This window comes from Python bivittatus, unplaced genomic scaffold, assembly GCF_059951505.1.
Source record: "Python bivittatus isolate LINGU-HERP-01145 unplaced genomic scaffold, Pbiv_v1 ctg000610_np1212, whole genome shotgun sequence".
NCBI classification, from domain to species: Eukaryota; Metazoa; Chordata; class Lepidosauria; order Squamata; family Pythonidae; genus Python; species Python bivittatus.
In genome coordinates, this window is record NW_028277088.1 from 42676975 (window position 1) to 42698659 (window position 21685).

The following is a 21685-nucleotide window of genomic DNA, read 5'->3' on the forward strand; positions in this document are numbered from 1 at the left end:
TTTTGCAACCTATATTTAAACTGCATGAAATAATCAGATATAAATTATTGTCTTTTTATTACTAAATTTTGGATTGATAAAACAGATATGAAATAGATTTTGCAGCTTTTAATCGTAGAGTTGGATAGTTTTGTCTATCTGATAAGGCATACATGTTCTAAGCATTGTAATGGGCTGAATAGGAATAGGGCCTGTAAGGCCCTCTGAAAGTACTTTTACTCCTACTTTGGGTTGCAATGGTCCTATCACATGATAGTCTGTTATTGCTTGATATGGAACTTAATAAACTCAGAGCTTTTTTCTCATTTTATTGCTTAAGCAGTGTTATTAAAATGATAGAAAATGGTGTAAAACTACTGACATTTTGTTGAGATAACACCTTGAAGACTAACATTTATTTTGCAATATGTGTTCATGCAGCTGATATATGGAAGGTTTTGCCACAGTAGATGTATTAGTTTGAAGGTGTAATAAGTTTCTTGCTTGGTTTTGCTGCCATATAACAACACTACTACCCTCTGAATATTAATGCTTGTATGTAAAATGGAGTGGTACTACCACCTATTACGAGTTGCTTCTGCTAGATGTTTTAGTAATTATGGGTGCTAAACGAAACCTCAAAATTCAGGGAATGGAGAAGCCAACTGCCACTATGTCTGCCTTAGAAACTTCCTATGATACCTGGCTGGCCTAACCTCCCACTCCACTGTTGCATTAGCTTTATTTGTTTCAATACTGAACATTATGTAGGTATGTGTGCACATGAGAGAAAGCACACACTGTTCATGGTTGATGAGAAGCCTTGAAGAAAGCAGGGAGTGGGGTGTATGTTGAAAAATAACTTAGTGAGCTGCTATGAGTCAACTCCTTGAGATGATCCTTCCTTAAATGCTATCAAAAAAGCTTCTGAGGAACCATCTTGCCCTGAGGGGAGGAAAAGCAAAGCAATCATAGTCCCAATTATAGAAAGGAGAAAAGAAGAATGAAGTCAGTAGACTGTGGATGCAATGCAAACCTGAATAGGTTCAGAAAAGACAATAAATATTGATTCATGCTTCAAGACAACTGACCCCACCATCACATTTTTTCTTACTTCTTACAACCCCCCTCTCTTTGTGTTTAGGGATTTTATTTATTGTGAGCCTGAGGATACATATTGGTTACTGATTTTTGTAAATCAGTGCAGGAGATTCTTTGATTGAAGGGCAGAATAAACATGCTTTCAATGTAGTAATTATTAGATTAAAAAAACCTAAACATTTTGCATCCAACACAAAGAAACCAGGAACTTTTTAAAGAATCTTTTTAAAAAATTGGCCATAATTTGCATAGAGTAGAATAACCAAGTAAAAAATTACAGCTTCTGAGTATCCTTCTGGTATCATATACCAGTGTTTCCCAACTTTACCAACTTCCAGATATGTGGACTTAACTCCCAGAATTTCACAGGAAGCAGGCCAAAGTCTATGCATTTAGAGGTTGTCAAGGTTGGGAAACTCTGTGTTTTATAATCTATCATAATTCTTTGGGAGATGATGCTTCAAGCATATCCAAGTTTGGAATTGCCATTAAAGTTTGATATATATACATATACTGGTTTCAGTAACGTATATTAACATGTAAACTAAGAGTTCATGAACACTGCAAGTTACTTACTGGAACCCTGATTTCTTATAAACATGGAAAAGACCTGTTTGTTTCAATTGTTAGAAAATACATATTTTTATCAAGTAGACAAAACCATCATTGGCTCTATTTCAATAGCAGAAGCTACTGTAAAGTTTGAATCGCTGTGTGGTCTGAATACAGGTAGTCCCCGAGTTAAGAACACCCAGTTTAAGGATGACCCATAGAGACCCATAGACCCAACAGAGCCTATTGTAGCAAAATTTGAGTTAAATAAACAATGATTTGAGTTAAAGACACAGTGGTTCGAGTTAATTACACAATACTACTTATACAGTATTATACTTTACCTTAAATACTAATTCAGCTTAAAGACAGACCTTGGAAACGGAACTTGTTCTTAAACTGGGGACTACCTTTATTATGTTCTAATTACTTTATGTTGCCCCAAATAACACCTCAACTTACATGATCTGCTTTAAAGCAATTGGATTGTTATTGTGTATGTACATTTATTTGCTATTCAAATATGTTGTTTTTCTATTCTACATTCTCCCTCATCCCCCCCCTTTTTGGCTATGCTGACAGCTGTTTAAAATAACTTTTTTCAACAGGAGTATAGCTGCATTGACATTAATCTCATTGGCCACATTAATGAACTTTCCTAATCCTCTCAATGCTATGCAGATCTTATGGATCAACATTATAATGGATGGACCTCCAGCTCAAAGGTAATTTTTTTAATGTAGCAGAGTTCTATAATTGAAGTGCTTACATAATTAATTTGCATTTTGTAGTTGACATTATGCTGAGGCTGGGAAAGATTGAAGGCAAAAGGAGAAGAGGACGGCAGAGGATGAGATGGTTAGATAGCATCACTGAAGCAATGAGCATGAAACTGAGCAAACTCAGGGAGGCAGTGAAGGACAGGAAGGCCTGGCGCGATATGGTTCATGGGGTTGCGAAGGGTCGGACATGACTTAACGACTGAACAACAACATTATTACAGTTCCCTCCATCCAAAAGGCACTCTAATATCAAACATTACAAACAGAGGAAATTTGCTTGCAAAAAAAAGTGTACACTTGGCAAAGTTGCATATTATAATGTATACATTTTTAGAAATGCACTAAATGTATATAAACTTCTGTGCTGAATTCTTTTTTAAAGTCACAACCACAAATGGAAATAAGAAAAATATTATGCCAGTGAGAAACAGGAAAAATTGATTTATTTCAAATTTTTCGTTTAGCACTCAAGACAGCACCTGGAAATCGTTACACTGAACATTTCTGTACTGTTCAAAATATATTTTTTAATATCACTAGTAAACAGTAGATTTGGAGGAAATTCCTAAAGATAAAATTGCTTTTAAAAAATACTGGCATGGTGAAATAGCATAAGTGACAAATTTCGCAGGTAGTGTAGGATAAGGTTAATTGGATTAAAACCAGAATAGTTACATTTATATTTCATTGATTCCAGTGACTAATCTAGTCTGGATTCAGCCTACTTTGATAGTTGAAGTGACAAATATGAACCTATATTTAGGTTTACACTAAATCCTTTTTCCATATTAATTGATTTATGTGATGTTAATAAAGTAAACTTAAAAAATTATTTGCTTTCTTAATTTTTAGTCTTGGTGTTGAGCCTGTGGATAAAGATGTTATCCGAAAGCCTCCACGAAATGTCAAGGACAGTATTTTGACCAAAAATCTGATCATTAAAATTCTAGTTTCATCTATAATTATTGTATGTGGAACGCTGTTTGTCTTCTGGAGAGAGGTAGGAGCCATCTGTTCGTAGTGCTAACATTTGCTTGCAGTATTGTTTATATGTCAGGAACTACAAATATAAAAATATATAGACTATGATTGAGATCTAAAGAACCATATAACTTGTTCTATGCAAGCAAGAAAGCTTTGGATTCTGGGTTTTTGAATAACAGCCTTAAGTATCCATGGCTAGTTGCTTTTCAAAGGGAAGATTTTCAGAATTAGTACTTAAATAATATGGGGTCCCTTCATACAAAAAGTATAAAATGTCAGTAACTCCTAGCAGCTCTTCTAATACCAACTATCATATTTGAATATCAGCTAACAGATTTGGTAGTTAAATTTTGCTGAGTTTTAGAGACAGAATATTTTTAAAGGAAGGATTTCAGTATTTTAGTTATCCTTATATATACTCATGTTAAGGAATTGCATCTAATCCCATCACTTGTTTGTGACCCCTTGCATTCTGATGATATAGACGGAGAAAGACCAGCATGCAATTTTTTGAGGTTTTATAGATTCATATTCTATTTTTATATAACTCCATGATGTTGAGAGAAATAGCTATTATGTGCTGTAACAGCAAAATAAAATAATAATAAAAATTCTGCAGTCTGTGTAGATGTTTGGGGCTCAATCTGAGAACAGGTAAAAGAAAATGGAAAACAAGAAATGGGGAGTTAGTCAAACAAACTATGAATACTTTGTTCACCTACAAGGCTGATTCTGAGTTGTTAGCTGTATAGCTAAACTCTACCTTGATTTGTGGCTGAGCTGGGAATTAGCGTATTCCTGCTCAAAAATCTTGCTGTTGAATCCTAATGAGATTCAGTGGTAAAATATTCATCTAGTATACACAGAGCTAGTACAAGATAGCATCACTAATACTTACTTGGAAGGGCCTATTAGGGGAGTGAAAGTGATTATCAGCCACAGCCCAAGTAAGTCCCAGAAGCAGCGGAATGGAATTGAGATATACTGGAGTTGATTCTTAAATTATTTGATTCTAATATATGATACATGTGGGTAGCCATTGCAGGAGGACAAACTGCAGTAGGAATGAAATTCCTATTTGCTCACCATTTCAGAACATGTATCTATATTCAGCAATTTGAAACCAATTTGAATGTTTTTTTTCCTAAACAGAGGAGTATTTTTTTTTTAATTCCAGTTCCCAGGATCCTTGTTGAACTGTAGCTGAAAAGAGACGGTTTAACAAAAGTTGGCTTGATGTGCAATTATGCTCTGACACCTCATAAGTATTCTGCTGAAATCTAGAGAATAATTTTGTGTATACTAACAGAATTCCTTGGAGCCTATACAATCTAGAGATTGAATAAAAGTTACATTAATATGCCTATAAGTAAATTTGTAATTACATGAAGATATGCTATATGGAGAGCTGAAAATAGGAGTAGAGTTCTAGTAACAGAGCTGCACAAAATACTTGAAATAAATGGATATGTCTAAATCCAACCATCGTATTATTAGGCTCCCAAATCAACCAAGTGGAAGTCCCCAAAGTTAGATATTCTTTATGACATTATCATTTCAAATGTTGAAGAAAAGTTATATTTAAAATGTTTCCGTAGAGCACTGGTGAACTTTATATATTAAGATTCTTTTTTCTTTCTGCAGCTACGAGACAACGTTATAACACCTCGAGATACAACAATGACATTCACTTGCTTTGTATTTTTTGATATGTTTAATGCATTGAGTTCTAGGTCTCAGGTATGTGTTCATCTGATCTGATGTAATCAATATTTCTTCAGAAGCTTAAGATACACAAATTATCAGGAGTATGTTTAAGATCATAATTAGCTCAAGCTTCTAGGAAGTTTATAGAAAAATATTTTCTGTTATATTTAGTTTACTAAGAATTTCACTTTCAGTTAACTAAGGAATAAATAACTAAGGAATCTTTTTTTTTAAAACTTTCAGACTAAATCAGTGTTTGAGATTGGACTCTGCAGCAACAAAATGTTCTGTTATGCAGTCCTTGGATCTATAATGGGTCAACTTCTGGTAATCTACTTCCCTCCCCTTCAGAAAGTTTTTCAGACAGAGAGTCTAAGCATAATAGGTAAGGAGGCATTTCTAAGTTTGGTTTTCAGAATGAAACCTTTAAGGTTTGGTGAATTATGTTAATAAGGCATTCAAACATGTATGAAATATACATAAAGCACTAGCTGTTCTGTTGGCTTATATTTTCTATTGGGTTTTCTTTGTGTAATTGACAGTTTCTTGGAATCTTTTCTTTTTCATCAACATTTTTTTTAGCATATTATTCTCCCTTTTCTGTTACTAAACTTGTTTCCTGAAGTTATTTCTTCCTCTTCCTTCTTCCAAATTTAGCATTACATGAATGAGAATGAGGGATTGGCTTTATGCATTCTTCTTTCTTCTTCATGTGGCAGTTGTTCTCCTCTTATGGTTTGCAGGCATAGACTGCCCAGCTTAAAAACAGCAAACTATGATTTATCTCAAACCAGGATCAAAGGGGAGGGGAGTAAATAAAGCATGCAAACTGAAGACTTCTGCATATTCATAAATGGGAAAATGAGAGAGCTTGTTATGTCTCTACTATTATTTAGACCAGTGTTTCTCAACCTTGGGAACTTTAAGATGTGTGGACTTCAGCTCCCAGAATTTCCCAGCCTGCCCTGCTGGCTAGGGAATTCTGGGAGTTGAAGTCCACAAGTCTTAAAGTTCCCAAGGTTGAGAAACACTGATTTAGACTGTTCAGCAATACCAGTTTGTGGTAATTTCTTAAAATTAGCTTGCTCTGAGAACAGCATTGATCTGTTTCTCTCTCCAACTTTTTTACTAGACTCAGGAAATACATATTTTTGGGTAACTGCTGAGGTCATCATTTATTCAAAACAGTTTAATGTACATTAAAAATAGACATGTTAACTTTTCAAAATAATTCCATAGAATCTTATCAGAGTAAGAAAAAATTGTGAACCCCCCAAGTTAGAATTAAAATCCCGATCTTTTATCAGTCCTTTTAGCTACTTAAAAAGCAGGGAGACTTTATAGGAACTCCTTTTTTATAACTGTGAGTTGAAAAACCATGTTTTTGTTTTATTTTTAGACTTGCAGTTTCTTCTGGGCCTTACCTCTTCCGTGTGTATAATATCAGAGATCATAAAGAAGGTTGAAAAAAGCAGGGAGAAGACCCAGAAGCATGGTAGATCACCACCTTTGGGATCTTTTCTCGATGTATGATGCACATTGCATTCTTTGTTTGCAAAACTAGAAACTGCGGTTTATGTAGGAGGGAGAAACAAGATAAAGGGCTTTTGACAAGTCCTCCTCCCTGAAGGATGATGAACTTTGGTGAGATTAAAGACTGTTTAATTCTAAACTTCCAGATGGGGAGTAATAAATTATGCAACTTTGGTAATATTTTTTTTCCTCAAAGGTAATTTTACTTTCTAGATTGATGGAACTTTGTAAGTATGAGAGGGACTACTTAAAAAACAAAAACAAATGTCAAAAGCCTGGCACACCCTTTTTCTCTTAAGAGATGTATGTCTATAGAAATATGAATTAGATGAAAGATTTTAGCTTTTATTTAAAACAAGTTTCATGGTGAAGGTGGTGGGACTTTATTATGGAAATATTTAAGGCATTCCATCTATCTAGACGAGCTACAAGAGTGCCATATTTCAGCTCCTGTATTTATTTCCATTATTCTGCATCGTGTACCATGGGCTTTTTTTTTTTTTTGGTATCCTGAGTTTTTTTGCACAGGATGTGACCACTGTCGGATCACTGTCTTTTCTTTCTTTTTGTGATTGAAAAGTCTATATTGCAATTTTCAAGTAAACGTCTGCTTTTCTTAAAATATGTGATTGTGTAACTTGATATATAATGAAACCAGGTCATGAAATTGTTTATGAATGTTTTTCACTTCCACAGTAATCTAGATTTTTATTTAACCAAAGTTACTAACTTGTGCCTTTTCAACTGTCCCCCTACTCTCCCCTCCCCCAAACTAAAGAGCCTTTCAGGATCAGGCCAAAAATCTATCCATTCCACTGTTTTCACAGCAGCCAATCAAATGTCTTGGGAAGCCCAAAAGTAGGACACAAACACCATAGCGTGCTCACACCAATGTTAATCAGTAGGTAGTGCTCAAAGATACACTGCTTCTGATTATGGAGATTGATTCATTATCTGACTTAACAGAGACACTGTAGAGGACTATGGATATAACCTTGAAGGAGGAATGAAAGAGTGGTTACATAAACAGCAGCTTAGCCCTGAAATAGAGGAGGGGATGAACAGGAAATTTAAGATTGCCCCACTTTGATTCTGTTTGGTATAAGAAGGAGAGAGAAATTCTGTCCAGGTTTCACAATTCTGTTATTTTACCTTGCAACAGTAGAGTTCCACTAGTCCTTGTGGAGTCTGTTTCCTGACCTAGCCTACCTCAAATAGCTGACAGAAACCATCTAGTGCTGTACTTTTTTGTTGCATTCAGCAGTAGAATCTTAAATTACAGAAGTCTTTGCTGTGAATCAGGGTCTTTTGATACTTGGATTTCTTATCTTTCTTTAAAAGCCTTTGAAAATCAGACTTCTATAGTTTGTTTATTTATTTATTGTTTGTCAAACTCAGCAAACAAGAACCACTTGGATTTCTGGAAAGAACTTCATTGCTAGTAGGGTAATGTAACAGAGTCTTGAAAGCCTGTCAAAGCAGTTTTTCAGATCAACTTATAGCTAGTATGATTATGGCAGAGTTACTTTCAGTCTCTTTCTTAAGCTTACCCGCTCCCCTGGGCTGAGGTGTCTCTTTTGCAATGGTTCTGTTTCCTCCTCTCTTTCCCCAGGATCTGCTAAATACCTCATTATGATATCCTACTGCAGTTTTACAATTTGAGGTTTACAAGATATGCAAAGAAAAGAAAATCAAAATATCCACGGTATTATTTCAAAATAAATAAGGTGAATAATAAAATCATAAAATTTACAACCATAAAATGTATAACAAAACAGTGAAGAAGATGGCACAACAGGTGAACATCATTGCAATATTATCCAGAAAAGCTTTCCATGGAAGGCTATTCCATAGCACCAGCACTGCTACTGAGAGGCAGGGCCTTCTAGCTTTAGACCCTTTCACCTGCTGGAAGTGTGGGACAATGAGCAGTTTCTTCCTCAATGCATTAGTAGGTCAGGCCAATATAAGTTAGATAAGAGAGTCTACAGGGACCCAAATGCCACGCAAAGGAGATCTTTGACATTCTTTTTACTGACTCATCCCCCAAAAGCTTCAAATATAATTGGCTTATATATTTTTTTGTGTTTACACCATACTGGGTGTTATTTGTTAGAATGGAAGAAACTTAAAAAACATCTGACATCACTCATCTATATTGTACCAGTTGCATAACAAATCATCAGTATGTAGTAAGAAAAGTGATGTTAGCTTCTTACTTCTTCAGTTAGGATGCACAGATGATATATAGTATTTAGGGACAATATTATAGAATAGGCATTTTTATTTCTTGTTTTCCTGTCCTCCAAGGAGCTTCTCCTGATATTTGGAAGCCTCTCCAGATGGATTTAATCATGGTAAATTTTACTTGAAGGTAAAATCAGAATCCCTACTTCCTTTAAAAGAGCGAGAGAGAGAGCAAGAGAGAGAATTTGGTTTCCAAATTTCTTTCAATTCTAAGACAATGAAAGCGGGGGGGGGGGGTTAGTCAGATCTGTTTGTGATACAAGTAATGTGCAATTTAATGATAATGAACTAGGCACAACAGATAATTATCTGCCAGTCCGTATTTTGAGACGTTGTGTATTTCTTCATTTTGAGGGCTGCAAATTTAAGACAACCTATTCATATCCAAACCAAAATCTTAGTAATTTGTACATCACTGAAAATGCTTGAAGAGATAGGATTGGTACCTTTTAGTATTCAAGAGAATTAACAGAATGGATTCAACAAGCAGTGTGCAAATTCTGAAGTGATTGGGCAAGCATTTCATGCTGAGAATTACTGCAAAGTCTCCAGCAATTTGGGAATTTATTATATATGCGGGCAGTTAACAGCTTGTCTTGTAGAATTAGTTTTTTTTGGATGTCCTCTAAAAAAAAATTATCGAGTATTAGGAACAATTCAGAAACTTTCCCTCTGTTTTTGACTTACCAAACCAAAATCTGAAGCAGTAAATCCCTCATAACACCATTACTTCCTTAATTCTTTTGAAAAATAACTTCTCAAACCCAAAGACAGATTAATATCAACAACCAATTTGGATACTGGGCTTTCACTTGTCTGTTGCCAGTATTGCAAACCTGTTATTAACACTACATGAAGGCAGAGTGTCCATCGCAGTGCTTTCTCTTGTATCTGGCAACTGATTGACTTTCTTGTCCTTTTTCCTTTGGGATTTTGACTTTTTTTTCTGGAAGAAGCCTGGTGGTGTTGAATCTTTGACTATCTGTACCATGTTGCAGTAAAGCTGGTAGATCTTTGGAGATGCACTGAGGAGGTTCTCTGGTGTGGAACTGGATTTAAGCTCGTGATACAATCTATGGACAAGGGTCCCATTATAAAGCCTGTCAAAGATGAAAAGGAAAGCAGTGATTCTGTATAGCAGAACATGGTGCTATGTGTTAAAAACAAAACCAAACAAAGAAAACCCTTAAGATTTCAGAACACAAAACAAATGCCTTTTCAGATTTGTCCTAGAAGTAAACTTTCTTGCATTAAGCTGGACTCCTGGTGACAGCATGGGCTAAAAGTGTTTTTTAAAAATAATAATGTGGAAGTAGTTTACTACTGTTATTTTCTGGAATGTTTTACACCTTCCAAATCTACCTTACATCTCTGGAATTTCCTGTTGGTCTTCCATCCCAGTATTAGACAGGTCTGCCCGTGTTTTAGCCTTCCAAGATCAACTAAACCTTGGTAGCTGCTGTTCCCTAGCTGGGCATTATATAGACACTTAATCAAAACTTTTTTCCCCCCTTTCAGGAAAATGTTATAATTTTTAGTACCTAGAAGTTACTTTGTCCTGTGGGAAGTAACAGGAAAACAACTAAAGAAAAGGAAGAAAATTTAATGGCATAGCTGCCATAGGAGAACTTCTGGGGAAAGACAGACAATCCTGACACAACAAGTAAAGTTATGAAGGCAGGGAAGTGTTCCATACCCTGAAAGTATAAACGAGTTACTTAAATGCTCAGCTTCTGAGGGTTAATGGATCCAGTAGGATAGCAGTACTCCCTCAGTTATCAGATGACTGTCCTGGCTGGCTTCTATAATAGAGAAATGACGTACTGCTTGATGATTGCCCTGGATGTTGTTGAATAGATCCAAAGGTAACTTCATATTTCTCTTGGACAAAAATATAAATGAGACCTTCAACAGACTTGCATGACTTCATACATATTCTGTAATATCACTAGAAGCAAAAGAAGTTTTCTTGCACTGAATCTTTAAAACACTGTTCAGAGAATTTAGAATTTGCTCAGTGAACTTTCTAGATTTTGGCTGCCTAGTAAGAGCCTTTCATGCTGACCTCAAATATATTATATCACTGTCAAACATCACCTTCATGGGCAGTATAATTATTCATTTATTTCCCAATCAATTCCAAACAGTTTAATGAAGTCATTTATTTATTTATCTTATTTATATAGCTGTCCATCTCACATAAAGTGACTCTTAAACTCTTTTAATGAAGTTGTTTATCTGGATTTATTGGAAACTAGTTTCAGAATGGAAATTCTCCTGGTAATCTGATGGACTATCTGTATCCAAGACAGATGGGCATGTGACTTCAGTGATACTCAATGGGGATGTGCAAAATTCACCTATTCTGGAACAAAACATTCTAGAGTCCTTCCCAAATCAGTGAATATAGCACATCTTTATTCAGTACTATCAAACATTGGGGGTGGGAGTGGGGAATAGAGTGGTTCCCCTGGTTTTGTAGGGCAAGTTTAAAAAAATGCTGGTGATATTATTGTTGTGTGTGAGGGCTACTCTGCTAGGTTTCACAAGTTCAGATTTGTCTCCCATACCTTTTAATATTTCTGTTGGAAAATTCAATTATATCTAGATAAGAAATAAGCACTGTGAACACTGGTCTGGAATTGAAAAGGTAAACCACAGCACCAGAATGGGGTATGAATCAACTATATAGATTGAAGCAAACCATTGTGCTTCACACTCAATCTTGCATATGAAATACTTAATGCAAATCTGTTAATAAGATATGGAAGGATTACTCGGAACTTTGAACACTTGCTCATAATGGCATTATGTAAGATTAAAAAGAAAATACATTATTTAGAAATAGTTTCATTATCATGGACTTCCCAAAAGCAAAACATGAACAACTTTTGTAAAAAGAAAAAAATGAACTGATATGCTTAAAAAATGGCAGCAGTGCTAAATGCAAACCAGAAAGTGACACTGTTGACAAGTAGTAGTTGTATGCTGTATTTTTAATTCAGTTACTTCTACTATTTGCCTCAGATCTGTTACTGAAAAAAATTAGCTTTATGTAATAGCATTTTTTTGGCTTTGTGATCACAGAAAGTACTGCTGCAAGTAGAAGAAATGTTGCTAATCCAAAAAACCCTGAAAGGAACAGAAACAGTAGAATGCCACAAATAGGCAATTGATTTGATGAATTACAACCCATACTTGGTGCTGAACTTCCTGAATAATATTCTTTGATCATATATGCACACCTTACTATTGGACTGAATTTAAAGGGGCATACTTTGGAGTACAGGTAGCCCTTGACTTACGACCATTCTTTCAGCAACTGTTTGAAATTACAAATGTGCTGAAAAAGTGACTTATGACCGGTGCCCAAAGTTGTGGCCATTGCAATGCTCCCAAAGTCACATGATCAAAATTTGGACGCTTGGCAGCGCACCCACACTTACAACCACAAGGGCGCGTCAACTCCCCTCACCCACCTACCTCCCCCCCATGTATGCCCTTTTGCCCCCCTGCTGCTCTGCACTCCACTGCCCCAGCTGACCTTCACTGTCTTCTTGCTCCCCCTGCTGATGAGGTGTGCCCAGCCTTTTGGCGCGCTGGGGCTCTGTGACTGCGAAAAAAAGCCAAAAGCAGCCCCTAGCCTCGGCATGCTTTGCAAAAAGCTCCTGGGCGGGGTGGGACTTTTGCTTCGTGTTGCAAAAAAAGAAAAAGCCAGAAGCAGCCCCCGAGCAGCAGTGCACCAAAATGTCCCTTTGTGCTGCATTCCTGGGCAGGCAGGGTTAGACTTTTGGGGTTTTTTTCCACAGCACAAAGCGAAAGCCCAGTGCGGCCCCGCCCAGGAACTTTTTGCAAAAGAGCTTTTTGGTGCACTGGGCTCTGGGGCTGCTTTTGGCTTTTTTTTTCTTCAGCCAAAGCCCACCTAGCAGCCAGGCTGGGCACGCCTCTTCAGCATTGGGAGCAAGATGCGAAGGTCAGTTGGGGCAGCAGAGCGCAGGGTGGCAGGGTTCTCAGAGTGCAGGGTGGTGAGGGTGACTGCAGCTGGGACTGGGCTGGGGCGGCTGCGGCTTCCTGGGGCGTGGTAAGCAGCCCCGCAGCCCCATGGTACTGGGGTTGCTTGCCACCCAGACGGCAGAGATGGGAGGGAAGTTAGCTGGTGGGGAGGCAGTCCCTTACCTTACTGAGGCTCGGGGCTGGGAGGGATCAAGCCTGGAATGGCTTGGATTGGGGTCATTGACTTAATGACCTGCAATCCTCAGTTAACAATGGCAACCGGAACTGCTAGAATTGTGGTCACTAAGTGATGCAGTCACATGCTGCAGCGCTTAGCAAAGGAAATTCCAATCCCAATTGTAGTCGTAAGTCAAGGACTACCTGTAAGCGTGTACAAACTTGATGCCTTGGGAATACCTACCGTGTAAGATCTGGCTCAGGGAGAGGACTACAAAGCAGCTGATTCAGATATAATCCTGCTTGCAGGCAGCACTGCCATTGGCAGAAAGTGTGTGCAGCATCTAATTCCAAAGCATCCTTTGGGGATTTCTTTTCTTTCCATTTCAAGAATTGGTCGTGTACAATTTTATTGACCTCAGCATGTGATACTTGGGGATCTAGATATGAAAGAAAAAAGATGTTTTTTCTGAACACTGAATGAAAGAATTTTTTTTTTTTTCTGAATGCACATTAGATAATAATGAATACAAAACAGTATCTAAATCTTTGAACACCAACATCAAAACAGCAGTCCCTCCTTATTTACTATCTTAAATTTGGGTACTACTCATTAAATGGAAATAGTGTTACAAAAAATGAAGGAAACTTGGAAAAGTATTTTTATTGCTGATGGATTTTACTAAAAAATACAAACCTAACTTATCCTTTTTTTTTTTTTTTTAGACTTAGATTCTGGCAGGAATAGCTCATATATTATGATTACCATCTTTAAAATCCCTCCTCAAAATATGTTTTTTTCCCAGGGAGGCTGTGCAAAGAATTCATTGTCCAAATATATTGTTACTATACCTAAGTCGTAGATCCTTTAATTTAAATAATTGTATTTTCTTTCCCTCTTATTGATAACTCTTTCTTTTATTTACTAACTTCCTCTTTTGTTAATTAGGCAACATGCACAGATAATGACATGGGCTAAGCAGCACGATACAAAGCTAAATAAATAAATATCCATGCATTCATCAACTCAATTCTGGGAGATAAGACTTTCATTCAGATACATTACATCCTCTTGCTTCCTTTTAGTTTCACATATTCACATCTTTCTTTCATTTCATTCATTTATTCATGCTTTTTACCATATATTCATCTTACATTCCAAATCACAACTTTCCGTATACTATGGTTATTACCAGATGGTCAATAGTTACTGACCTCCATTACCCTTCACAGTTTTGGTCAATGAAGGCTTTCACATAATGCTTTATAGTAAGACAGAGGACTAGATTACCTACCCATGCCATGTGTAGAATTCCTTCCTAATGTTAAAGATACAATACTGGTCAATTTTGCCACTTTAGCCAATATGCCACAATTGCAACCAAATCCTTGGTTTTTTTACCAAGCTCGTTCATGCTATTCTAGAGAAACCAGCATTTCTAATTTAGAGACTACTTGCAAGCCAACATACTTTTGCCTACATCCTACAAAGTGCAGGTACAGATAATGTATTCACACAGGTGCACACTATGGAATTAATAACTCTAATAAGACACAAATACTGAATTCTTCAGTCTTTTTACATCATTTTTAAATATTAGATGTTAAATTCCTACAGTGATTTCCATATTCTCATTTGGAGAGTAAGTAGAGACATTTCTTTTTGCCAGCTGGCTTCTAGCCTGCAATTCCTCACCATACTACCCTGTTACCAATGTCTCATGTAGCCTTTAGCCCACAATACTGGATGTCCTGTAATAGGACTGGCTAATCTGGATCAGAAAGAAAGCTCCTCCTTGCTCCTGGGCATAAGCTGAGCAGGATTAAAAACAAAAACAGGAGCAATAAAGTAGATGACTTTACTAATTGAATGGAACAATAATCTATGTATAGTAATTTCTTTATAATAATCACTAAAGTGAAATTGGACTGGATATCTATATCACTCAATGTTTTGCACAAGTTATTGTGAAGTATTTTAATACTAAGTTGCCTACATAATAAAAAAACACTTGGAATGTATTTCACAGTTTTATTTAAAATATATCAGATACCTACAAAATTGAAGCAAATGGACAGAGCAGTCTTCAGATGAAATAGCTGAAAAAATCCATATGTGTCAACTGACAACTTGACATCTAAACCTGATCCTCTCTCAACCTACCTGGAATGTGCAGCATCTTATCTAATTCCCCAAATATTATTCCAAGTAGTAAAGCCCTGATGTGCTGTAGTGTCACTTTTGGTTCTGAACACCGTGTCCAGTAACAGGTTACAGCCATAGGGAGTTGCAGCAAACAAGGAACTGGCTCCAAGATACTGGCCGTCACTCCTAACGTCTCCCATAAAAGTAGCAGACGATCTGCGATGGGGACCTGTAAATAAATAAATAAATAAATAAATAAATGATAAAGCCTTCAAGAAAAGTACTGATTGCTGAGGAGTATCAAGCATATTCATATTCATTTTATTTAGAGGGCCTACAAGCTCACTCTGTTGAGGCTGTTTACAGAAGTACTAATGCTTGCATATGATTAGTTCTTCCTCTTGGCCTGTTTTTGGGAGCTGGAAGAATTATTCATTCTTCAATAATAATAAAAAAATCCTATTTCTCTTCACTCCCCCCACGCAAATATTGCTATCTTTTATGTCATACATATCTTATAAGGAATTCTGCTGCATTGTTCAGTTATCCTACACCAATAAAGGGATCTTCTGTATAAGCTTAATAAATTTTGTAGTGCACATAAGTTACAAAATATTTTCATAATCACTGCTTTGATCTTCCCACTCCTTCCTCTCAAAAAAAAAAAAGGTAAATATAAATATATTTCTTGGGACAATAAAACTCACAGGATAATAGATTCAGTGGCATTTATGAAATACAGTTTTTGCAGGAAAAAAAATGGCAAAAATATCCTAGTGCAAAAACTGTTAGACATTTTTATTACAATTTTTCTTCTCTCTACCCTCCAAAACAATCTGCTTCTTTCCACCCCCTATCTGTTGAACAACAAAGAGTTCCTCTCTCCAGATCCCACACTACACCTCTGATTAAGTGAACTGAGATTTATGAACATGTATTTGATAAAACTGGTTAGTCTTTGAAATCCCACAAGATTTTTTTTTTTATTGCAAAAGACCATCACAGATACCCTTTATAAACTTTTGTTATAGGGATTGTTTTGGAGGTCAAGGATTTCCAAGAAACTGTTTTAGAGATATCAAGGAAACATAATGTAAAGTTTTAATGGAAAGCCTTTCTCATAGGTTACTGGAGCAGGATTACATCATTTATTCCATATATCCATTAATACAGTATATGGAAATTCAGTTACACAATTATGCTATCCAAGTTATACACTGAAATACTTGTCTCTTTTTAGAAGTCAGTGATGGAAATTCTGCAAGAGCATTCCAAATTTCACATTAAGAAATGTTCTGTAACCATATATTTTTTCCTAGTTTCTTTAATGTGGAAGAGATTATAAAAGGTTAATAATTTATACAAGAGGTGTGTATATTATTTTGCTAACCATGTATGGGACAAAGAATCAAAGAACCCAGAAGACACTGCCTGCTGTCTCCCGTGGCATTAAACATCATTAAATGTCAGCAATACTGTTCATGCTGTTTAATTTGTATCTTCAAAGTTGTAAGGGCCAAATCTGACTTTAAAAAAAATGATTAAAAAACTGATAGTATCAAAGGCCAGAATCTGCCCCGTATAATATTCCACATGTTTTCTGTATCGGATAGAGAGCCAGTTTGGTCTAGTGGTTAAGACACCAGGCTAGAAACCAGGAGACTGAGAGTTCTAGTCCTGCCTTAGGCATGAAAGCCGACTGGGGGACTTTGGGCCAGTCATTCTCTCTCAGCCCATGACATAAGGCTTGGGGAACAAGCTGGTTGGTCACTTCCTGTCATAACCAATGGAGCAACATTTGATTGATCTGAAAAAAGCGGACCCTGTGCCAGTGAGAAAATGCTAGGAAGAAAAAACATGTTTTCTGTATAGGATAGCTTTATGTACATCATTTTAAGTATTCACCTCATTTAATGTAGCCAAAGCATACCGACTGTCTGGAAATTTCTGTGCCAATTCTGCTACCTGAACAGAAGATTTCTTGAGCGATTTTTGGAATCTATCAAATTCATGGAAGACAGGAGGAAATGAAGTTGGCTGTTTGTTCAGAGAAGGACTAAGTGAACTTGGTGAAGTGTTCTGAAGTAACCAATAGATAACTTGTCTAATTGGCAGAGCTGTGGTATGAGCACTACCTCTTCGTATATTCTCCACCTGAACATGAAGGATGGTTCTTCTTAAGATAAGGGCGTCACTAACAAATGGTGGTAGATGTCCTTTAATTAAACTGGCCCCGATCCAATGTGGTAATTTTAATTTCTTCAGTTCCTCAGATTCATACACACCACTCTGGAAAAAATCTTTGAGATTGACATTAGATGGTTCATATTCTTCCATGAAAGAAGAGAGAAGCTGTCGTATTTCTTCTTTTTCATGCTTTTTAAGATACTTCAATACATTTTCCATTGCCTCACCAAGATCAGCAAAACGAGACAACCAGTTCAGCAGTCCCTGAATGCGGTCATGCTTTCTACTCCTCTGCCGCGATTTCCCAATAGGAAGGTGTATCTTACTAAAGAACATTTCTATAGCTGGCAGATTAATGTAATCATTGCCACTCATCACTGCAAAAAGAGGCAGGAGGGTTTTGTTCATATTGCTAAAATGTCTACAAAATCTTTCTAACGAGAAACATCGCGTTGGGATGTAGCAGTCTTGTGAGTCTTTACATCTACAAAGGTTTCTCCACTGAAAGTAATTTAGAGGACAGTAGCCTGCTTGGAGATCAAAAATGCAAAAGTCGCTATCTAAAGTTAACACAGGGCAATTCAAGTGATTGGCTAGTGATACAATATCCCTGTCTGCCTCTGAAAATGACTGTACAAAAGGCACTTGTAATTTAGTCAAGATCTGCTTGAAGACCTCTCTGACAAGCAAAGGCAGTACACTTCCGCCACCACCGCAAGAAAGAGAATTTGCTGCCTGGATCTTTTCAAAAGCTCGTTCCTTTAAGGTTGTAAGCTTTTTATCAGATGCATCACTACCTCCATCCAGCACAACATAAGGCTGTATGTTGCACGCAGCCAACGATTCAAAAAACAGACGTATGATGTCTGTAAAAGAATCGTAATCCCCACCACGCCGGATATCCAGATTTGAATCAAAGTAAAGGCGATGATACAAGTTATTTCCATCAATGATTACATTTGTGTTTCTCAGCTGCAGGTCAACAAAGAATTCGCTATGTTCTCCTACATAACTCATTAGGCCATTAATGCCCATGCTCGTTAGCTGGAGTGCCCCTGTTAAAGGAAAAGAAATGAAAAAAAAATGAATCTTTCAAAGACAAAACACAAGCCATGGAATTATTGGGGCAGTGTTAATTAGTTAATACCACAGAATATTTGAATGCTATGAGAAAGCAATTGTGTTAGTGTCTGAAATTTACATTCATGATGGATGTACTTAGTGCTATAAGAATGAAGCCAATTGAAATGTATTAATTTGGGAAAAAATCTATTGACCTTCCAAAAATAATCAAATTGTAAATCTGAGCCCTTTCTGAATTAACAAACATGAAAAATCTAGGGTCCAGACTCCAGCTCCCAGTTCAGAAATACACTTCATCGCTAATCAGCATATATTTTATTTTCCAAGATTTCTATTTGGCAAAATGCCTTGTAGGAAGCTGAATATATCTGACACTGAGAAATATAAGCAAATCAATGTGATCCTTGACAGCAATGTGGCCTTGCTGTCAAGCCACAATTAGCAAAAGAAATAATGGTAAAAAAATAATTCTCAACGTTTTATGATTAAAAATGCACTTGTTAATTTTGTGCATGTTTCCTTGCAAAGACTACTTACTTTTAAGAAAAATTCCACTGACTGCAATTTTATATTTTATCATTACACACTTCTATGATACAGTAATATTGGAGTTTGAATATTATAACAATTGAAATGATTCACTAGAAATACACGTGCATAACTCCATCTTATATTAGTGAAAAATCCCATTTGCCATTATAGGCATCACTAAAATCCCATTCACCTTTTAACAGACATTCGGGTCTAACAGGCATACCTTCATTAGTCTGTTAAATTGAGAGTTTACTGTATGTATCAATCACTAGAAAACAACATACTTTGCTCTAAAGCTCCTGGCAGGAGCAATTTCCCTGGCTTTATCCTCCCATAAGCAAGATCTTGTGAGATCAACTTTTAGAATTACTTTGGGAAGCAAAACACTGTTGTCCACTGCCATATGCTATAAATAGCAGTTCCCACATCCTACTATAATTACATCTGTGGCAAGGTTAAATAAGTATATTCTCTCTACATCCCTTCTCTAACTATTTTCCCCATATTACATTTTATTTCATAAATTCCTTAGGACAGAAATCTGTCCTCTTAGGCTACCAAGTAGCCATATATGCTGTTGATGTTAAACTATAATGTACAACAGTGTTTCTCAACCTTGGCACCTTTAAGATGCATGGACTTCAACTCACAGAATTCCATCCATCCACCCATCTTAAAAGTTGCCAAGGTTGAGAAACACTGATGTAGGAAAAGGGCAATATTTCAGTAGATGTGTAGCTCTAGAGAAGTAAAAAGCCTCACTTTCATTCTCCCTTTTCCTCTGCTCGTTTGCAGCTTATTCAGGCACTTTACTAATTTTGCTCATAATATTTTGGATCATCTCCAACACTGTACTAAATATATTTGTTTAGTAAAAAGTTTTTACTATTTAACTTTATTTAAGGATAACTCCATCCCTGTCCCCAGATGCCAAAGCTAGCTTTTTTACATTTATTATCAATCATATTTATGAGGTTTCCCAACTCCAGATGACTTTAGGTGGTGAACAACAATAAAAACCAAGTATAAAAACAATTAATTAGAAAAAAGCACAATGATTAACTTGGAGAAAACAACCTACAACCAACCTCATGCAAACCCCATCCAAAAGGAGCTCTGCTGGAAGAAAAACTGGGCGGGAGCCACTTCAATGGGAGGAGGGGGAAGGATGCTGTTCCAGAGGACAGGTACTATATATATACTGATCACAGACTTCCCTTTTAGGGTAAGCAACATTTTACAAAACACGCACAAAAAAACCCAGAGAGCTAGGTAGCATGCTTAATCTTAAAAGAAATCAACTCTGATTGCTCATTGGAAGGATTGATAATGAAGCTCAAGCTCAGATACTTTAGTCACCTAATGCGAAGAGAGGACTCTTTGGAAAAGACCCTGATGCTGGGAAAGATTGAAAGCAAAAGGAGAAGGGGACGGCAGAGGATGAGATGGTTAGATAGCATCATGGAAGCAATGAGCATGAAACTGAGCAAACTCAGGGAGGCAGTGAAGGGCAGGAAGGCCTGGCGCGATATGGTTCATGGGGTCACGAAGGGTCGGACACGACTTAACTGAACAACAACAACAAGGTAGCATGCGTGATTAAATGCATGTGATAAGAAAGGGTAATATAACCAAATCTAGTTTACTCCAACACCACTCACTGCACCTCTCCATGGCTAACCATCCTTGCTTTTTCACAAGCAATTTCAGAAAAACAGCACTTTGTTTAAAACTGAAATTATGATCAAATTTCCAACATGACTGATCACACCATCCCTAAGGAACTTCAGCACATCAAAAACTTACTGCAGATTACGATGCTTCTAAAAAAACAAATGCAACTTGGTGACAGGTCAGTGTTCTGAGCTTTTGACTCTTCAAGGAGCTGAAATATGTCCCGGTCTATCTGTCTGGGCTACGTGCAATGGAAAGAGCCAGCCAAGCACAGAATGAACACTGTAGCTCTTACATTCTGTCCTGGGTGCCTCTTTTAAAACAGGCGGGGGTGGGGGTATGAAAACGAGTGGAAATCAAGATCACCCGTGACTGTGAAGAGGCCCCATGCTTTACGTTAGCAATTCAGTCTGTCTTCTTGGAGGTGGCGCTCCTTATAGGAGTGCCATTTCTTTCTATTTCTGGCCGGATCGTCTTGTCCTTTTACAGCTCCATAACAGCTTGAAATTCTACAGGTTCAGTTTTCCCTGGCATGAACCTGGGAATTCTGTTGGATTTCCGGCTGCCCAGTAGGTTTGGAAGCAGAGAAAACCTTGCAATTCCGTTCCCAGCAAGAGCGGAAGCGTCCCTCCGGGCCCATCCTTCTAAGTGGGAATTTTGTCCCAACATACCTGGAGGACGCCGGGTTAGCGAACGCTCTCGTTCTAGAGACGCTAAAGGGCCAATGTCTGATGAGAACCGAGCGTGGGCGGAGCCACTTCTAACGTTCGAGATTCAGCCTGGGCCAGTAACAAACCCTCCGCGTGGACGCCCCCTCCTACCTGCGTGCAGAGCGCTCTTTTGCTCTTAGCTTTAGAATGGAGGAAGCGGCCAGGCCGGAGAGACAAAGAAGGCGGGCCAAGCTATCTACGTCATCTGCTACTCTAACCCAATGTTTCTCAACCTCAGCAACTTTAACAAGTATGGACTTCAATTCCCAGAACTCCCCAGCCAGCATGCGGAAGCG

General features: G+C 37.2%; 2 protein-coding genes across 6 annotated transcripts in view; one reads left to right on the forward strand and one right to left on the reverse strand.

The window, feature by feature from the left end:
* ATP2C1 (ATPase secretory pathway Ca2+ transporting 1) overlaps window positions 1-7258 on the forward strand; it is a 45219-nt gene extending 37961 nt beyond the window's left edge. For all 4 annotated transcript variants that reach the window (XM_007438529.4, XM_007438530.4, XM_025173396.2 and 1 more), the window contains 5 exons: window positions 2241-2357; window positions 3267-3414; window positions 5043-5138; window positions 5349-5490; window positions 6505-7258. In XM_007438529.4, coding sequence (XP_007438591.1) covers window positions 2241-2357; window positions 3267-3414; window positions 5043-5138; window positions 5349-5490; window positions 6505-6638 — 637 coding nt within the window. In that variant the 3' untranslated portion in view covers window positions 6639-7258. The remainder of the gene's footprint in view (window positions 1-2240; window positions 2358-3266; window positions 3415-5042; window positions 5139-5348; window positions 5491-6504) is intronic.
* Window positions 7259-7394: 136 nt separating this feature from the next.
* Window positions 7395-21579, reverse strand: ASTE1 (asteroid structure-specific endonuclease 1). 2 transcript variants are annotated; one of them, XM_007438531.3, is made up of 5 exons: window positions 21501-21579; window positions 17107-18443; window positions 15220-15430; window positions 13300-13495; window positions 7395-9985 (listed from the first exon to the last, which is right to left on the reverse strand). In XM_007438531.3, the coding sequence occupies exons 2-5, from the start codon at window positions 18421-18423 to the stop codon at window positions 9694-9696; spliced, it is 2016 nt and encodes a 671-aa protein (XP_007438593.2). In that variant the 5' UTR covers window positions 18424-18443; window positions 21501-21579; the 3' UTR covers window positions 7395-9693. The 2 variants fall into 2 exon arrangements, with proteins under 2 accessions (XP_007438593.2, XP_007438594.2); XM_007438532.3 differs by lacking the exon at window positions 21501-21579 and adding an exon at window positions 21351-21485.
* Between the last annotated feature and the right edge of the window lie 106 nt (window positions 21580-21685).

What these genes read in the sequence shown, in the direction of transcription:
- ASTE1 (XM_007438531.3), bottom strand. Translation starts at nt 18,423, where the DNA reads ATGGGCATTAATGGCCTAATGAGTTATGTAGGAGAACATAGCGAATTC. An exon ending in CTTTGGCTACATTAAATGAG is followed by an intron (nt 15,431 to 17,106) that starts GTGAATACTTAA and finishes ATTTATTTACAG; the next exon opens with GTCCCCATCGCAGATCGTCT. An exon ending in CCTGAGCCAGATCTTACACG is followed by an intron (nt 9,986 to 13,299) that starts GTAGGTATTCCC and finishes CATCTTTGACAG; the next exon opens with GCTTTATAATGGGACCCTTG.